Source organism: Phragmites australis, chromosome 17 (assembly GCF_958298935.1).
Source record: "Phragmites australis chromosome 17, lpPhrAust1.1, whole genome shotgun sequence".
Lineage (NCBI taxonomy): Eukaryota > Viridiplantae > Streptophyta > Magnoliopsida > Poales > Poaceae > Phragmites > Phragmites australis.
The window spans coordinates 24,645,484-24,664,083 of NC_084937.1; the positions used below are offsets into that span (position 1 = coordinate 24,645,484).

An 18,600-nucleotide genomic window follows, 5' to 3' on the forward strand; every position below is an offset into this window, starting at 1 on the left:
AATGAATTGAAGCTCGCGTCTGTCTGGAACTCCGGGTGGCCGGTGCGCCGTGCGCGCACCGGAGATCGATCAGAGCCGATGAACCCTGCTCCCGGCCGCAGATTTTGGTGTCCTCCTCCTCCATGTGCAGGCCAACCAGCTCGCGAGGACCACTGCATCGGTGAGCGAGCGCGACAAGCCGCGGATTAAGAAATGGAAAGGCACACAACCAGGACGGTTTGGTATTCTAGAGGGGGCGTGTCAGACGGCGATTTGAATACACAGTGGCTCGCTTTGACTAGCATTTGCTGTGCAGTTCAGACGTTCAGTTCAGCTGATCACTGTGGGTTCGGTTCTTCTCTGCTGCAAGCAGGGGTGACTGACTGTTCCTGCCTCCTTATAAAACCCTGCACCTGCCACCTAAACCTCTCCTTTCCTTCGCTTCTGGTTCTGAATCGGAAGATCCTTGCAAGGTTGCTGAAAAAGGGCGTGTGGCAAGATGAGGTGTGCAGGCGTTCTTCTGGCGCTTCTGCTTTCCTTGTCTGCACTATCTGCATCCACTGCTGAAGCGCACAAGGTCAGTGGAATTTCGCAGGTGCCTTCAGTTCATGGTAGTGGTAGACTTCGAACAGTCCTAATACCCTAATAGTGCTAACAAACTAGTAGTAACTGTTAGTCTCTGTTCCTTCTGAAAAATGCAGGAACGCTTGGGCGAGGGCGGCAATGCGGATTTGTTAACCGGTCGGAAATGGTTGAGAGGCCGGAAGATAATGGCAGCTCCGGGAAATGGAGATGCCAAGAAGGATGAGGTAACGAAAGGAAAGGGAGCCAAGAGCACAGGCGCAAACACTGTCCATGTCCATGGAGAGGAGAAAACTGTAGAGGTTACCGTTGTCGGGTTAAGTGGTGGGAGAGCTGGACGTAGGAGCGGCGGCAAGTGCAAATTTGCCGGCCTCGTGCCGTTCAGTGCCGATTACCGCACTCCGAGAACTCACCCACCAAGGAATAACTGAAAAGGAAAAGGCAAATACTTTTTTCTTGGTTCTAGCCTATGATATCTTCCGATCGATCACCTAAACTTGGGCTACTCATTGCCTAGTGAAGTTAATCACTGCTTTTCTTACTGCAAATCACCGGTAGGTGTAGTATGAACCTTGAGGTTTGAATTATGGAATGAAATGTGCCATTTTTGTTGCTGCAGGAGTGAATCAGGAAGCAGACGCATCTGCTGAAGTTGTACATGAAGAGGTGAGTGCATCAGTCGCTTACTTCAGCACTTCAGACATGTGTACGGCACATTTGATTATCACTGCTTGAGTGCTTGCTGTGTGCTGATGGTTGCGGTTTTGTGTCCAGGGTAAAAAGAGCAGGGGATCAGCAACTCATGTAATGTTTCAAGAACCAAGGCATGGCGACGCGGCCGCCGTGGCGCCTGAGATGCTCGACATGGACTACAACTACAAGCTGGATGCTCGTCGCCACCGGCCGATCAACAACGACGCTCCGTTAGATGAGCTCGCCAAGAAGCTGTAGAGATTTTGACTTGGGCGGCTCCTGGGGCATGAGAGAAGCTGACTCCTCTTGCTCTGTAGATACATTTAACCACAGTAGCCATTAGCAAATGGTTAGGTCAGCTAGTTAGGAACTCGCTCTCCAAGCCACAAGTAGCCCATGCTTGGTACTCATGGAACAACCTGTGGTCACTGGCATGGGCGATTTTGGTTGTAATGTGCGCATGGAGAGCATCTGTAATCTGTCAGCAGCATTTCTGAAGTTGCAGAGAATAGAGACTGATGGTACTTCAGGATGTAGGATGTGTGTCAGCAAAACTGCCAATAGCCAAAGCAGAATGTTTCAGTTGCAGTGACCCGAGTTGCTGCAACTTTTTATGGGCCCAAAACGATTTGTCATGCTTCGGCCCATGACATATCTTAGGATACAGCATGGCCCATATGTGTTCGGCCCAGCTCGTCTTGGGGTCTCAAAAATAGTACTAAGTACTAGCGAAGCCAAATCCTAAAAAAAATAAAGAAGCTAATATGCCAAAGGATTAGGATGTTCGGTACAAGTTGCAGCTTTTTTTTTTTTACTCTTCACCACTGAATACAGCTGTAGCATCTGAATACGAACGCGCGCACTTACTCCACACACACGCATCTACTCCACACACACCTAACGCACGCACATATGCTAGCTCTACAACTACACACAGCTTGAAGAAAGCCTCCATCCAAAGATCACCAGGATCCAACGAGAATCCCGTAGACGACGAGCACGCCGTAATCCCTTCTGTAACGCCACACCGGAAAAGCTGAAGAAATCCGAAATAAATCAGAACCCTCCGTGCATCACCCGGACTTGAAGCCCGGATGGATTCGGCTCAACACTCGGGCCTTACCACCTTCGGCACGGTCGCTACAAGTTGCAGCTTATATGGCTTGACTCGTATGGGCGGCGGAGGCACAGCCAGAAGCCTCACATCACAAGGGTAGCTTATCCTACATACTGGTTGTATTTTGAGATCTAGAACTTATATTTGGAGCTCATGCTTCATGGTGTTTGGAACAGATTTTTTACGCTCTAGCAAAATAGTCCTAGCCATGCCAAAACGTTCGGAGATCTTTTTCTAAAAAAAAAGAGAAAGAAAAACGGTCCGGAGATAGTATGTGCAAATTGCAATATCCGTCTTGGCGTTCGTAGGCAACCTCCAACTAGCTGCGAGGCTGCGGCGTCTCTTCCTGTTTGGGATTTGGGATTTCCAGAGTTCCAAGAAGGTAGAAGGCAGCTTTTGCGCGGCCGGCCAATGGCAGCCGTAGCGAACCGGACCACGCGAGCTTTTTGCGCTTTTGGGGCCCATGCCCAGGCATGTCGCCGCCGAGATAAGGCTGCGTGACGCGGCCAATTAGAGGCCGGCGGTCTCACGCTCTCTCAGTCGCAGGAGCGGATGCATCCGTCCATCGGCGGGGCGACGGGCGCCAGGTGCAGACGTCGCTGCAGAAAACTGAGGCAAAAGATTGGCGCTTTTCTAACTGGATATCACAGGATATTATTATGACACAGATAATGAAAATTAGTAGTAATAATAGCAATGCATGCAGCTTAGCAAAACATATCTTGAGGTCAGACTCAGATGGCACTGTGCGTAGGATAGCAATCGGGTGGTATGATAGATAAAAGGTGGTCAAGTGGGCCGGCTAAATAGCCTGTCATTTTGGTCCGGCCTAGCCACGATACGGTAAGACGGTTAACGGGTCAGGTCGGCACGGCATGACGGTTTGTGATGTGTTTAGGTCGAAATCGCGGCACGACAGGCCGGTACGGCACGGCCTGTTTAACTGCTTCTATTTTTATAATATTTTATATAATTTATTTGATCTAATACTATGTAGGATATATGGTGCAATAGTAGTGTGTTTGATTCCTAATCAGAATGTCATGTGTTTGATTCCAGGTGAAAGCAAATTTTTGTAATTTTTTTTAATTTTCCGCGAGCTGATAGGTAAAAAAGATCATCGAACCTACCTTACCGCGGGTCGACACAGTACGGGCCGATCTTATGTGAGTCATACATGCGCTAGAGTCACGACATATAGATCGATATGACACGACCCATTTAGCTAACGGACCTAAACAGATCGTGTCTAAATGGACCCATGTCCTATCGAGCCAGATCACTCATTTGACCACCTCTAATGATAGATACATATAGTACTCATCCATATGTGTTGGTTTTTTAAAGCTTGACATCAAACCTATCACCTATGGTATACCTATTTACCTATAGGAGGACAAGATGGGACAAGCCAATAGCACGAGACGATGTATTTGGTATAAGGGTTTCATGAATATAGGTACACCTTACCTATATATATGCCTATCTATCCGTAGGTGGTATTTTTATCTATAAATATATTCGTAGATATCAAATACTATTTATACTTTACCCTATTTATATATTTAACCACGAGTAATCGAAATAAATTACCATCCTAACTCTGTCGGATAGGCTCATAATCTCTTCTACGCACAATAATATGTTGAACTACTTCTGAGACCCACACTGATGCAATCAACCAATCGCCAATCGTGCATGTTTGTGCAGCAAATGGGTCTCACACTCGACATTTTCTGAAGCAAGCTCTAGATCGTTCCTTCGAAGTATCAACGTATCTCATCCGCGCGGCCGCGCCTTGCATTGCACAACACAAGCTCCATAGAAGAGTAACACATACAAATTACAGATAGACAGATGATATTTATGCATATCTGGAGCAATATCACAGTTCATATTACGGTAATCGTCTCCAAAATGGTACAGCGGCAAAGGTTGAAACACAGGCGATGCCAGCACACTCACCACCATCAGATAACGGCCAGGATCGAGCCCGGTGTAGTACTATATACAAAGAAAAGAACAACTCATCTCATAAGTCAAGACTATGCACAAACACACCACCCTCCCGCAAGCTCATATGTCAAGGACGGTCTTATTCTCGAACCACGTCTATTATCTCCAAACACTTACAGGCATATAATAGCTGCTGCTGCTGCTGCTGCTGCATACCTGAGCTCGAACTACATTACCTTGTAGCTTCTCGTCTGCTACTTTCAAAACTGGCAAGACGTGCCCAGCCTCTGCAATGGACGCGGACCGACACCAGCAGCGTGCTTCCGGGCACGGAAAGCGCTCGGGAGCAGCTCCTGGAACTTCTCGATGAATGCACTCCACTCATGAGGGCCCATGTCCGACACCTTCACAAAACTGGCGCTGGGAAGGAGCAGCTCATTTGCGCTCCTGCTCCCGGACTGATGCTCACTAGCTTTGCCACTATAGTTAGTTTTACCAGTCACCTTGCTCTTTGGGACACCTGTATGATAGGCTTTAGATTTCCCAAGGAAACCAAGCCCCTTCATGGACGATGATAACTTTGAGATACCAGGAAACTGGAGTGGTAATGCGCTGGTCAAGATGTCAGCATCCTCCTTGGTAGTGTAGGTGTCATCCTCATCCTCGTCTTTGTCTTCCTCATCACATTCATCTAACTTGGACAGTGGATTCCTGGAACTTGCCTTCATGGTCCCAAACTTGCTGAAAGCTGGTGCTTCAAATGCATCTGAATCATCCTCAAGAGGGAACTGGGTGAAGTCATCATCGTCATCTTCAACTCCGGCTTCATCGGGAAGAGAGAGCTCTCTTTCCTCAACCCATTTCCTTGCCTCCATGCAGAGAAGCTCAAGCTCACTTGGCTCCTCTTCTTTTGCAGTGAACTGCCTGCTCATCATCTCTCCTATCTCCGACAAGCTGAGGCCAAACCCTGCAGCTTCCTTGAGAAATGTTGTTGACAGCACCAACACCCTGAGACATGCCTCACGGATCATGGGCAGCTCCATGCGAAGCATTTCAGCATCTTTCACAGGATCAAGTTTTGCAATGTACTCAAGCTCCTCCTCGGAGAAAGGAACGGATGCCTGCGGCCAGTGGATCCATTCAAAGTAAGGGTCTTCTAGGCATTCTGGCAGACAAAGACCATGGTCGATAGGAATGAGTTCTGTCTGCTCTCCAAAATTGTCAGCCCCGGGGCCAAGCTTCCTGACCAGAAGATTTCCAGCATGCCTGTCTGTGTTGAAGATTCTGACATCAAGTATGCCAATCCTATGCACTGCAGATACAGGGAAGCTTGATGTCCCATGGTCGCTGGCATCAAAATCATGAGTGATGAACTGCTGCAATGATGCAATCTTGCTCACAGCCTCTGATTTGTTGCCGAAGACTTTAGTTTTGCAGCCAACACAATCATTCACATTGAACACAGTGTGTGTTATCTTGACCAGCATGGTGGGAGGAACATTTGCAAAGTGATTGTAATCAAGGAGGTAAGCAGCAACCTCTCGGAACCCTGTCTCACCAATCCGCACAGATCTTTTGAGGCCTGGCTGTCCCAGAGCCTTCCCCACAAAACCTTTTGGGTTGTTCGGAGCAAATGGTTCCTCATCAGTTGGCTTGACAATTGCAACACGCTCTCCCCAGATGTTCTTGAAGTAGTAGGCACCACCCATCCCACTGTTAACAGCTACTGGGTCAACACCATTCCTTATGGCTTTGACGACATCCTTAGCAAGCTGCTTCATCCGAGAGGAAGGGCTTGAACATCCAAGGACTTCAATGGGCCCACTCCGGTCTCGCTGCCACACATCCTTTCCAGTAGGAGAGAGGCAAGGTGTGGAGTTGCTTCGATGCATCTGATTCCTTTTGAGAAGCAACGGCGAGTCATTGCGAATGCTGCTAAGATCATTATTCAGAACCAGATCACCGAAAGTCAGTGAGCTCTCATCTGTGGGCACATTGAGGGCAATCTGCAGCTTCTTTTTCACAGTCTGTGCATTTTCGCCCCTCTCCAACTCAATGCCAAGGACAGAACCATTGTCAGTTTGGACAAAGACTCTCTTCCAGCTCAGTGGTCTCCCCTCAGTTCTGCTACCTCCAGGATATTCACTGCTGAAGTTCCGATCCAGGATGGCAACAGCCATCTGTGTCTGAACAGGACAATCAAAGTCCCTGGACATAGAAGGCCTGAAAGGAGCTGCCTTTATCTGCTTCCTCCTCTCGTGTGCTCCACCAGAGAAGCAAGCAAATATAGGCAGCAAGGGAATGGAAATAGTCTTCCAACTCGCTGATGAGCAATTGCCAGTAGTCTACAGAGAATATGTCTTCACCAACTATGCATCAACTGGAAGCACTCTATCTCACCATCGATTGATATATATCCTGAGATGAAATAAATAGATAAATCAGGAATACTCAAAATATTGCACAAAACGAGCTTAGATGCGCTAACAATTGTAAGAGTAAGACAAAGCAAGGAAATATGGGAGACAGACATCAAGAACACCAAAGGATAACAAAGGAAATGCTACCAGACAGTAGCGGAACAAATTTATGAATGTCTGACAAAGTGAATTGGCTAGCACGTCAGTATTAATAGAGCCTCAACTTATTTCCCTTAACAAAGATTATTTTGATCATCTTGTTTGCTCATTTCAGTTACAATAGTAAAATCCTTGGCCAAAGCGAGATATAGCTTGGGTTCTTAAAGGTTGCGAACAATAAACCTACCACAGTTGTTCAGAAAAAAGCAGTATAAATCATCATGGAGCATTCTACAGACCGTGCATCTGGATTTCAAGTTATTATCGGTGACTTCAAGTTTTCATTGGTGGAAGAATCAAACTGATCAATAATTTGGCAAATAACCATAGGAACAACAAATAGAAAATAGCAGTAGGTTTAGATCTCAATCTCAGACAGAGACTACCAATAATTGGCATTTAGCATCTCTCATACAGGCATGCATGCATACCCGATACCCCTGTCTTATTCTTAACCAAGATGGGGAAAACGAAAATCTAATCAGCTTCTCATCAACCAAAACAACCACTTGAAGAAAAACATAGATCAACCTTTTCCTGTTATGACAGAATGATTCATAAGAATCGAGTAGCAGAAAACAAGGCGATGCTAATAGGGTAGGTCTGTAAGCCAGTTATTAAGAGGAAATAGCTACCTAAAACTATCTCAAGGCTTAGGTTTTTTTAGATAATGCAACATAAATCATATCCCACCCTCTACAACCCGACCTACAGGCTTAGGTAGATTTGAGTTGCATGCAACCAGAGATGAACTAGGATTGATTAAAGGTGACATGAAAAACTCTACGGTTCCATCAATGAATCCACAAATTCCCCACAAAACACAAAGAACAAGTCGATTTCCCGTATACAGATCAAATAAAATCTATAGAAATTACACGGGACGAATTCCTCCTTCGCTGACCACATCAAATTGTTCACATCACGTAGCTGGTCTCACACTACAGAAAACGACGAAGTAGGATCAAAGCACACAAATACAAAAAAACTTTTAGGCTCGAATCCTACACAGTCCTAACGATTCAACCCCAAAAAATCCACAAGTAAACAGCTCAAAATTACGAACTACACATGGATCATAAACGCTAGTAATCGATTAGACTAGCCCCAATCCCACACATTTCCAACTGAAATAAACCAAAAATGGACAGAGAAATCACAAAACCGAACAAGCCTCATAAGCATTTTCAAATCCTGTACCATTCACCGATGAAATTTCGAGACGACGCCGACGGTTTGGAACCACACGCGGAATCGAGCACGAGAACGAAGCAGCACGAAATCAGTCGCGGGTGCCCATTTCGATCGAGCCACTACACAAACGCCCGAAGTTTCGCGATGGCTCGAGCCCACACTAGTCCCCGCCCGCTGCGGCTCCTGTCCAATCACAGCCCGAGGAAGTGGGGACTCACCGGCGGGACGGATCTGGGCGCTCTCGGGAGGGGAATGGTCCGAGCGCCGCCTCCCTCCTCCTCCGGCGGCGGAGATCCGACGTCCAGAGTGTCGCCGGCGCAGATCCAGCGGCCGGGCGGTGCGCCGTACGCCTCCCGTGGTGGCGCGATTTGTGTTTTTTTTTTCTCTCTCTCTCTCTGTGTTTTTTTGTCCTTTTCCCTCCGGGCTTAACTCGCCGTAGACCTGAGAGACGGGTTAAGGAATAACCGAGGTTAAGGTGACCTCTTCCGGCCTATTTATAGCCTCGCATTTTTACGATATGACCCTTCCGATCTCCGGTATTTTCAGGAACAATGCTCGTGTCTATGGACAAGAAAAATGCCACTTGCACATTGGTCATAAATGATAAATTGCATGCGCTACGCGACAAAAACGAGAACCTAAGCTCGTTTGGATTTGTTTCGTTACGTGAGTTAACTTGTTTGGTTGGAATCTGTTCTCAGCTCTTTTTTGCATATAAAGTTTGTATATTAAAATAAAATAGTTTATGTATTTAGATCTAGAGCTCTGTTACACATGACCTTAATTTTATGGCTTGGTTTGTGTGACAAATTTGAGGTTTTGCATTTTTTCTCTTACCAGTTTTATGAAAACAAAAGAATGAGAAAGACAGAGGATATTTTGGTTTTCAAAATTATAAAGCGCAAATTTATGTGTGTAGATATCTTCGATTTCTCAGCTTAGTCCATTGCATTCCTGTGTGTGTTTCTAGAGCTGTGGTGTCTTCAAATTCTTCCAATTTATTGGCATCGAGTCAGACAGTTGATGCTTTGGACACGATGTAATATCAAACCTTATTTGGATACGGTTGCGCTAGATATGCTTCAAATTGGTGCTAATATCTTGAGTAAATTTAGAAAAAAGAGTAAGAAGTGATTGTTGACAATTTGAAGTTGGGCTACTCTATGGATATATTTGCAAATTAATGATTGAATCTCTCCCTTATCTCATAAATGCTTATAAAAAAACAGTTGTCATAACCAGTTACATCTGGATTCGTTGTGAAGCTAGTAGAGATGAACAAAATTGTGTCATTCTCCTTTATTTGTAGTTCAATAAAACCACACAAGGTATGAACCTAAAGCTATAGGATGGTTTAATTCAAATGCTATACAAAATTAGTTAGTGTCAACTACCTGTTTCAACGAAGGGGCACGGGTAAGTTGAACACCCAACAAGACTGATCAAATATTAGTCATAGTTAAAGTCAGAGTAATACCAAAATCAGATTAACAAAATAGTCGTTTGGTTTGTAACCAAACTAAAATTTGGCAGTCCGACCAAAACACGGGTGACCAAATTGGCTGCCCAAAACTCGCTCCTGCTGCTGATTGATTGTAGACGGGCACGGCTAAGTTTTTACGGACGCAGCCAAATTTTGGCTCTAAACCAAACGCTCGCCAAATCACCTTAGTATGACCAAAATTTGGTCTGACACTCTAGAGTCAAAAACCAAACAGATCCTTAATCTTCAAGTTTGCTCTTGTATTTGAACAACTAAGCAAACAGCTGACTGCATGTTGAAACCAACACAACTAAAATGAGAGCTAGCTGGTAGTCATATTTAAAGTGTGGCATCGTAACATACTTCATGGAGCCGAACCAGTTGTCACCAAACTTTGCCTTAAATTACTTTGCAAAACTAAAAGCCATAGTGCTAACGAATAAAGCATCACAAAATCACAATATGGCAAGAACAGGAGAGTAGCCAACCTTTGCTTCACTTAGCTGTGGCCATTATTGGCAGTCCTAATAGTATGACTATTAGTGAGCAGTTTTCTAGCTTGGGGCACTCATAAAAAATTAGTGGATGTTTTACATTTTGAACATGTTTAAAATATATTCCACAAATAGATTATTGTGAAAATAATTTTTGAAAAATGGAAATTTTTGCACAACGTTATGATATTTGGCACCATGATAAAATAGCACAATAACATGATAATTGACGTTGTACCCTTGCAAGATCATACCTGACAACTATCACAGCATCCATTGTTATGATGACAAAATTAGTAGATATATTTAACAACGGCACCATAATCATAGCGTCTAAAAAGGTTCATTTTTACACATTATTCCTACATATGTCCATGCGTAGAAAAGTTTTTGAGAAAGAGCCAAAATCTAAAATCCCCTCCCCCCCCCCCCCCCCAAAAAAAAAATAGGCAGTGTTTATACAGGAAAAGTTACATCAAGTCCCTGTCCACAAAAATAAAATCTTGTGGTACTTGTATGCAAAGAAGCCCTGCCTGATACTTTCGTCGTTCGAGCGGAAAGAAACACAAACAATTTCTCGAGTAAAAAAAAGTCACGGGACAGGAAAGCGAATTAATTCACTCCGTCAGTTCGCTTTGGGGTCGGAAGACTCTAGAACGCCGGTACGACGGCGCCCACGTGGCGCGGGGCGAGAGGACAGTGAGGGCACCGCGCGGGGCCCGCGGCGCAGCGGGCGCGTCCAGGCGCCGGCCGCTCACTCGCGGTGCGCGGTGAGCCGCACCCGCGCGCTGCCGGCGCGGAGGCGGCAGCGCTAGCTGCATGCCCGCGCGATCGTCGAGGGAGAGAGGAAAAGGAGGCAGGAAAGATCTGACCCCTCTTCGCGAAACCTTACCCCGGCAGCTTCCTATTTCACGCAGCAGAGGACTCGACTCCATCATCATCCGTTGAAAGTCTCCCGGTTTTTTTTAATATGTTTTCTGTGACTGAAATTAACCGGGCAGTCAAATATAAAAAAAACTACAGATATATACATAAACTTGGTATAAATTTGGTTCAAATATCGATCCTAAACAAATAAATCCATGAATCTTAAGTGGATATCTCTTCCTGTAACACTAGAATCTGATTGAATCTAGCATTACAATCTATGAATCTTAAAAAGATATTTAGCCATGTTGACATGAGAAGTTAAATTGCTTGTTAATAAGCTCCTCGAGGTTGTGTTTAAGCATGTTCGTAAAGACCAAAATAAGGTTGCTCATGTACTAGCGCAATGCACTTGTCAAGAGATGTCATCTTTTATTTGGCTCTCGCATTCTTCTTCTGTAATCGCGCATCTAATTAGCGTTGAACGTACCCCGTTTGTGAGCTAATAAATATCATCTTTTTACTGTAGCATTTTGACCTAAATTTTTCCCATATATGAAGTTTATAGATATTTAAAACTTTTGTATCATTAAATTCATCATAAAATATATTTTATTAGTATTGTATACTTTTAAATATTTATAAATTTGTCGTAGACAAACATGTAAGGTTAAAATTACTACAGTAAAGAAACTGATGACAAATAAACGAAAATGAAAGTGTGTATATATATATACACACCTAACAGGCGTCCTTCCTCAAAATACGTGCAAAACCACAGTGACGTTTAGCAATTGACCATTCCTGTCATGAACGTTGTTCTCAGGCTTTCAGCTGTCCATTTCTGCTTGATGCATGCAGCCATGCATACGCACAGACCATGGTACTTGTTCAAAGTTCAAACCCGCGCGTTGACACCTGACTACCTGAGAGGGCCGGCGATGTGGCTACCACGAATGGAAGACTTCACACAAGAAAATGGCACATAAAGCGATCTTACTTTAGTTTAATTATACGCATCACAGTACCCAAGCAGCAAAAAAATAAAGTCAATATATAGATATGTAAGTATATATATGCACAAATATATATTGGGAAAAAAAAACAAGTTTCTAGCTGTTCCTGGATTAAAGAACGTGCTGGTGTGTCCGTGAGAGATGAGGCAGAGCTACTGCTCGATCGATCATTGATGCCGAGAGCATCACTTGGCAAAAGAAACAGTGTTAGCTAGGCACTAACGAACGTGTCATTGACCGGACGGGGAGGTGCCCCACTCCACTACCACCAAAGCAACAACTTTGAACCAGAAAATAAGGTTAAAGTTATCGTTTGAAATGAAGTACATTGCCTTTTCTTAATATAAGATAGTATCATTGGAAAAAGAAGGATGCTAAGATTTTTCCAAATTGCCATCTCGATATTTATGCCTGTAATCAGGGTCTTGGATTTGTCGTACATCACTCTCAATGGAACTATATGAAAATTGATGGATCATTCTAATTACTCCATCCGTTTAAAATCAGGTCTTGTTTGTCACGCTCCAGCTCTCAGCTTCATGGTAGATTAGTTCTTTATTTTTAGTTTAAAATAGAAACATCAGATCAAGAATTATTGAAGCTCTGGTATTCGTAGAGCTATAGAGCTATGTATTTCTAACTTCAAAAATTCGTGGAGCTGAAGCTCTGTCAACTATAGCTTTATAAGCTATATTTTGTCTTACGCATATATCAAGAAGCTATTGAAAATGACTAGACTGCCCTAATAACAACCTCTAAAGACTATATTTATCGTGCGCATGTAAGCATGCAAAGGGAAAAAAAAGTATTTATTGGGTATATAGGGAACAACACACATATTTACATTGAAATGTGAAATGAGCCTTGTATTGACGAACAAAACCACTCAAAATATAGCCTTATATTCTTGAAGGGAGAAAGCCTTGTATTGATGAACATTGTGCACCTCTTTTTCAACACTAATAAGCTCCGTCAAAATGGCGGAGGATCTAGATCACTATCGCCAACACACTTATTGTATTCCTCCACCAAACAACCTCCTTTTGCGAGTTATATCTGTTTCTCAATTGGCATTCCCTTTGCCACCTCCACCATTAGCGTTAAGAGATGCATAGGCCATTGTGGCAACAAGGTATGGAAGCATTCGTCAGAAGAGGTGATTTACCAATATTGTGGGGGGGGGGGGGGGGGTTGGATAGAGAATTGCAAATTGCGTGTACTATCTCAACGGTGACCATGAAATGTCTAGTTCTTTCAACAATTTTATCACGTGAGCGCTAAATATGAATTAAAATTTACCATAGCAAAGACGATTTGGACTCCAGCCGCCTGTTACGAAACGCGACGACTCCTAGAATGAGGCCTTGTTTGGTTAAAATGTAGAAGCTGCGCCAAACATAAGTTTATGAGTAAGTAGAAAGCTGAGAATGAGCTAGCTAAGCAGAAAATAAAACGAGACTGGCTTCATCTCTCGGTTACTTTCTTCCCTGATAGATTACGGGCTTACAGAGTCGGCGGACAATAAAGTGTAGTCTACAGCTGCGGTGCTACCACTACTTCTCGTACGTTGATACGTAGCCTGAGCCTGAGCTAGGTTTGGGACTAGTCAGGATGAAAAGGATGCTGAAAGGCCAGAGGAGGCAAATAGCCAAAGTGGTCATACGAAGGCTCCATGTACTGGTGTACGTCGTCACACCCGTTCTGACTCCGGCAGCGATATAAAGTATTTTTAGAGTTTTTAGAGAATACCATATATAGTTTTATGAAAATACTATGGTATTGAAAACCCCAGGATGTTAGGGTGCAAAAACTATTGTAGTTTCAAAAACCAAAGTATGGCTAATATCTATCTCTATTACTTAAAAAACATATAGTGGTTCCCGTAACCTCCTATGTCCTGCCCTCTTATCATATTCTGCCCTCGCTCCTTGCCCAAAACTGCGCTTCTACCTATCCTCCTCCACCAAATCACTCTCATCAAATCACTTCCCAGTTTCCTTGCCAATCTTCACCTGTAGTCTGGACATATCCAATCCAACATTCCTCCTCTACCGTACCATACGCGTCGTCAATTTCCTTTCCAATCGAGACTTGCAGTCAAGGAAATCCTCCGATCCGATCAAACTCCCTGTCCACCCACGACGATCTCCACGCGGATCCGGCATCCGAGGGGTTTGGTGGCGGTCGCGTAACTCCTGGCTGAGCGCGAATCCGGTATGCAAGGGTTTCGACGATAGCTACGCAACTCTCAGTTGTGCATGCCCCTCCCCTCGTTGGCTATCTCTGATGGCGGACCTCACGATGCAGCAGTGGCCGTTGAGATCCAATTCATAGAGGTAGACCTCCTCTTTCACTCCCCGCCCCCCTCAGACTTGTATGTAATCCCTTTTATTACTTAGACTCTCTATTCTTACTTGGTTTTTTCTTGCAAAATAGAACACTATATTGCGTTGGCACTTGAGATTCCAGGTGGTTAGCTCAAAGAAAAATATTTCATCACTGCATCAGTTGTTCAAATCGTGATCGAGCGCCCTCTTCCGCGCCACCTAAGGCCTCGTGCATTTGCGCCATTTCTTCCCGCATGTACGCTGGGGACGATACTCACGGCACTGCAGGAGGTGGCGCAACATGCGGAGGGTAGGCGAATCGACTAGAGGGCAGTGGTGGGAAAGTCATGCATGAGATCACCTCCGCACACAGAGTCGATTCCAGAATCATCTTCCTTACTCCCTTCCGAGTTCATAGGTCCTTATGTTGAACCGAGCCATCGCCAGATTCACCGAAATGAAGCTGTGTTGTTCAAGTCATTGCCCGTGTGGCTAGTGTACCACCACGCAGACAACCCACCGGAGCAAGCAGCCGCTGACAATACTACCATGTCCTCGGCTCTGATCCAACGCCCTGAGCCTCTACAGTTTGTCCCCGAGCCGCTCCATTTGCCGATGAGCTCTGCAACCATGCTCTTTTTAATTTGTGTACATGGTTATATGACGGTTCACCATCAGGTGGCTTGCTACTCTCGAAAGCTATATGTATGATTCCTTCCAATTGTAGGAATTAAAGATAAAAAAGGATGGTACAGTGATTGTTATTTGTAAAGGCTCAATATATTTCTGATCTTTTAGTCATGATTATTTTGCATCTCACCCAATCAGTGATATGTATAGCTAATTGGATAACAACTGATTAGAGAATATGTTTTTCTTTCAATCTTAAAACTATGCTTTGTAGTTGCTCCAATTCAGCTATGTTGTAGTTATATCCCTAATGGATTATTTCTCTTTTGCCATCAACTGTTGAAACAATTAAGTAAAATAATATACATATTTCTTTTCTGGTCAGAATTATGAATGATTACATCGGAGGGCCAACAGAGTTCACAAATTGTTTTTTCCAAATTCCTAGGTTTTCTCATGTAACATAAACATATTTTTTTCCATATTTTCACAAGAGGATGATGTTTTCTTGGTGCCATAATTTTGTAACTAGATTCTACACTCCAAGTAGGGTAAATAAACCTATGTGTTTCTTATGTTACTTGATTCTACACTTGACAGCTCCAATTCTATAGTTGAATCAGGGTCACCGAGGAGGAGGAGAGAAGAATATCCACTAGGCTAGAGAGTTCATTGCTTGCTAGCCGGCTGCCCATGCAGCTCTCGCTCCTTCTGCCAAATGGTAGACGATGCCCTTTCTTCTCTTCTCCTACCTTGCTGTTATTCCTTGGAATGACTGAATATGCACTCATGGTATTCTTGTTCGTGTGTTTTCATTTGTGCATGTGAATAGGGCTATCATTTAGCCATTTAGGACATTTTTGTGTTTCAGCTCGTCTCAGTGCTCAGGTAAATTGTTCTCTCTGGTTGATCATGTTTTGGTTGACTTTCTAATTGTGCATGTATGTTTGACCGATTGTGTGTGTAAACAACGTTGCTGTTAAAGAACCTTGAAAGAATCGAATGGTCCAAAAGGGTGGTGAATTGGGTCCTAATTAAAACTAATTCAACCAAACTCTAGAATACGTAAACAACTTTATCCTAGATGAATAGTAAAGTAACTACAACGACCAAATTTGATATAATGGTAAGCAAGAAATATGCAAGCTACAACATGAAGTGAATTGCGGAGCATAAGTTTATAAGAAAGTAAATTCTCAAAGTAAATGCAGGAAAGTAAAGAGATTGATAGGACAAGATAGAAGAGGAAGGAAATGTCTGATTAGAGGCTTCGGAGGCAAGAGGCAGAAGAGGAACAGGTACATCATGTCATGGCTCGGTCTAGGGAGGAAGAAGAGTTCAGGAGGAGGACAGGTGATTCCTATGAGCATGAAGGTAGTAGTGAAAGTGCTAGAGGACGCATGCCACGCAGGACCCGAACCACAGTACCCCATCCTCACAAAGGCATGTCATACATAATGGCCATGATAGACCACAAGATAGTACGAGCTCTTACAACAACTATGGCATGGAGAGTAGTTCTAGATCGTATCCGTATTACTATCATATCCTCGATGCTTAGTTAGAGCTTCCTATTCAATGGGTCTATGAGTGGCAAGACCCTAAGTTTCATATCATATTGCAAGAACAATGGTCAATTACTTTTGCATGGATGGAGCAAAGTTAGGCAAAGTTTAAGGCAGAGTTGCTATCTATACGATGAATAATACTTATGTCCGCTGAGAAGTACAATACAACTGAATTTAATCGGCCTGATAGAAATTGGTGGTACTAAAGGTGATGCTTACCTTCTGGAATAATTTTCTAATTTCTATAGATAACAAAATATCTGACTAATTTTTTTCTCATAGGTTGCACATATCATTGATGCAATGAAAACTACAGATCACCACTTTTTGTAAGTGTGAATGGCAATATACTAATATAAAGTAAGCTTATGTAGCATGCGATTATGTTTCTAGCTTTTGTATGGATAATTCGATATATTTGTTAACTTGGTGTGCTACTTACGTAATGTTTGAATATATTTGATGAAACAATTGTATGATCATGCTCGTATTGCTATTAATATCTATTTGTATGATATATGCATGCAGTAGATAGTATGAAAACAAAACGTAGCAAATCTCATGTCATATTTGTTTCTATTTTTTCTGATTTTTTGTAATTTTTTTTATTTTCCTTGAACTTCACTTAAATTCGAACAATGTGCTTGATAAATCGATAGATTCGACCGGTTTTTGACAAAATTGTTTGAAATGTGACCAATTCGTTCAATTTGGAAAAGGCAGTAAATTTAGTCAGTTTTCGGTTTAAATTGAGCGGTTACCAAATGTCAATTCGACCGCATTTTTCCACCGAATGACATATTTGGCCGAATGAATTTTGAGCGAATTCTTACCAAATTTTGAATGAATTTTCTAATATTCGCAAATTTTTGAAATTCGCTAAGTAGCTAATTCCGGTGATCGGTCGAATTTTCAAGCCCTGCTCCCTACCTCTTTTTGTAAAACCTAGAAACGATGGCGCACGCTCGTCCATCTCACGCGCGTTTATGTGCCTGTCTGGACGCTCCTGTGCTTTCCTTGCCACGTAATGCTGCACATAGTTGATCTTTCACGTTGTTTCAATTAATCATGCATAGTTTTGGCGAGATATTTTTCCTCCTTATGATTATCCATGCAAGCTGGAGATAAATAATCTATGAAAAAACTAGCCAAAACAAATATGCAAGAACACTAAAAAAAAATGGCTAAGATACATGTTGATGCTTTCCTACCAGTTTAACAAGCGTAACATTACCTCTTTTTTAACAAAAGACCGTGCAAAATACTGTGACTACCAAACACATCATAGCTTTCGTCAAAACTGTAAAAGACCGTGGCATATAAAAACCGTAGTATATTATAGGTGTGGCAATGAAAACTGCAGTTTCCAAATATTGTGGTTTATAAATACTAAAACATCCTAATATGCCCTAAACATAGCCTGTTTAAGTAGCTCTAGGCACTGAAGAATGTCTGTTTGGATTGCGTATAATTAATATTCTTAAACTTTGATTATTAATATTTTTAAAATATTTTGATTAAACTTTTGAAAACAATATAATTATGTTTGTCTTAAAACGCACCTTCATAATATTACAATTTTACTGTATTTTATACTATTAATTAGTGATGAGAGTAATATAGTGGTGGACAGATCTATGCCATTAATACCACTCTTTTATGAGCGGAGGGAACCCCCTCCCGATATGCTACTCTTGAGTAAAGTTCGGTGCAGGCATCCATCAATCGACGTTAATTAACACCACCGCTCGACTCACTCCACCCACAAGCGATCCAAGTTTACAGCCCGATTAGAGTATATAGGAGTAGCAAAAATTACGCTGACGTGGATGGATTACGCTGACACGGGATCCGACCACGAGGGGCTCAGTAAACAAAAATATCCTAACTGTGCGCGCTAATCTCTCTCCGGCCCGGGCTTACGTAGCAGCTAGTTTAGTGCGGTTCGTTATCCTCGCTCTCCTAGAACATGTAGATTAGGGTGTTTATAAAACTGTAGTAGTATATATGCTTAGTGGAAGAAAAAAATATTTACTTATGTATCGCTACTTATATTAATTCTAATAAGATAATTAATTATATTTAAGCATATAGATTTTTATTAATATTAAAAAT

At 42.9% G+C, this 18,600-nt stretch overlaps 1 protein-coding gene and 1 long non-coding RNA gene across 3 annotated transcripts; one reads left to right on the forward strand and one right to left on the reverse strand.

Moving 5' to 3' along the window:
• Nucleotides 1-426: 426 nt before the first annotated feature.
• On the forward strand, nucleotides 427-1,762 carry LOC133897979 (uncharacterized). Its single transcript, XR_009906004.1, has 3 exons — nucleotides 427-556; nucleotides 681-1,227; nucleotides 1,336-1,762. It is a non-coding gene; the product is annotated as an uncharacterized LOC133897979 (long non-coding RNA).
• A 2,439-nt stretch (nucleotides 1,763-4,201) lies between these two features.
• LOC133896919 (phosphatidylinositol 4-kinase gamma 7-like) lies at nucleotides 4,202-8,553 on the reverse strand. Of its 2 annotated transcripts, none has more exons than XM_062337552.1 (2): nucleotides 8,319-8,553; nucleotides 4,202-6,745 (listed from the first exon to the last, which is right to left on the reverse strand). In XM_062337552.1, exon 2 carries the CDS (start codon nucleotides 6,541-6,543, stop codon nucleotides 4,588-4,590), a length of 1,956 nt encoding a protein of 651 aa, XP_062193536.1. In that variant the 5' UTR covers nucleotides 6,544-6,745; nucleotides 8,319-8,553; the 3' UTR covers nucleotides 4,202-4,587. The 2 variants fall into 2 exon arrangements, with proteins under 2 accessions (XP_062193536.1, XP_062193537.1); XM_062337553.1 differs by lacking the exon at nucleotides 8,319-8,553 and adding an exon at nucleotides 8,107-8,312.
• Between the last annotated feature and the right edge of the window lie 10,047 nt (nucleotides 8,554-18,600).

Bases quoted from the DNA above. Each gene is read 5' to 3' on its own strand.
- LOC133896919 (XM_062337552.1), bottom strand. From the start codon at position 6,543: ATGTCCAGGGACTTTGATTGTCCTGTTCAGACACAGATGGCTGTTGCC.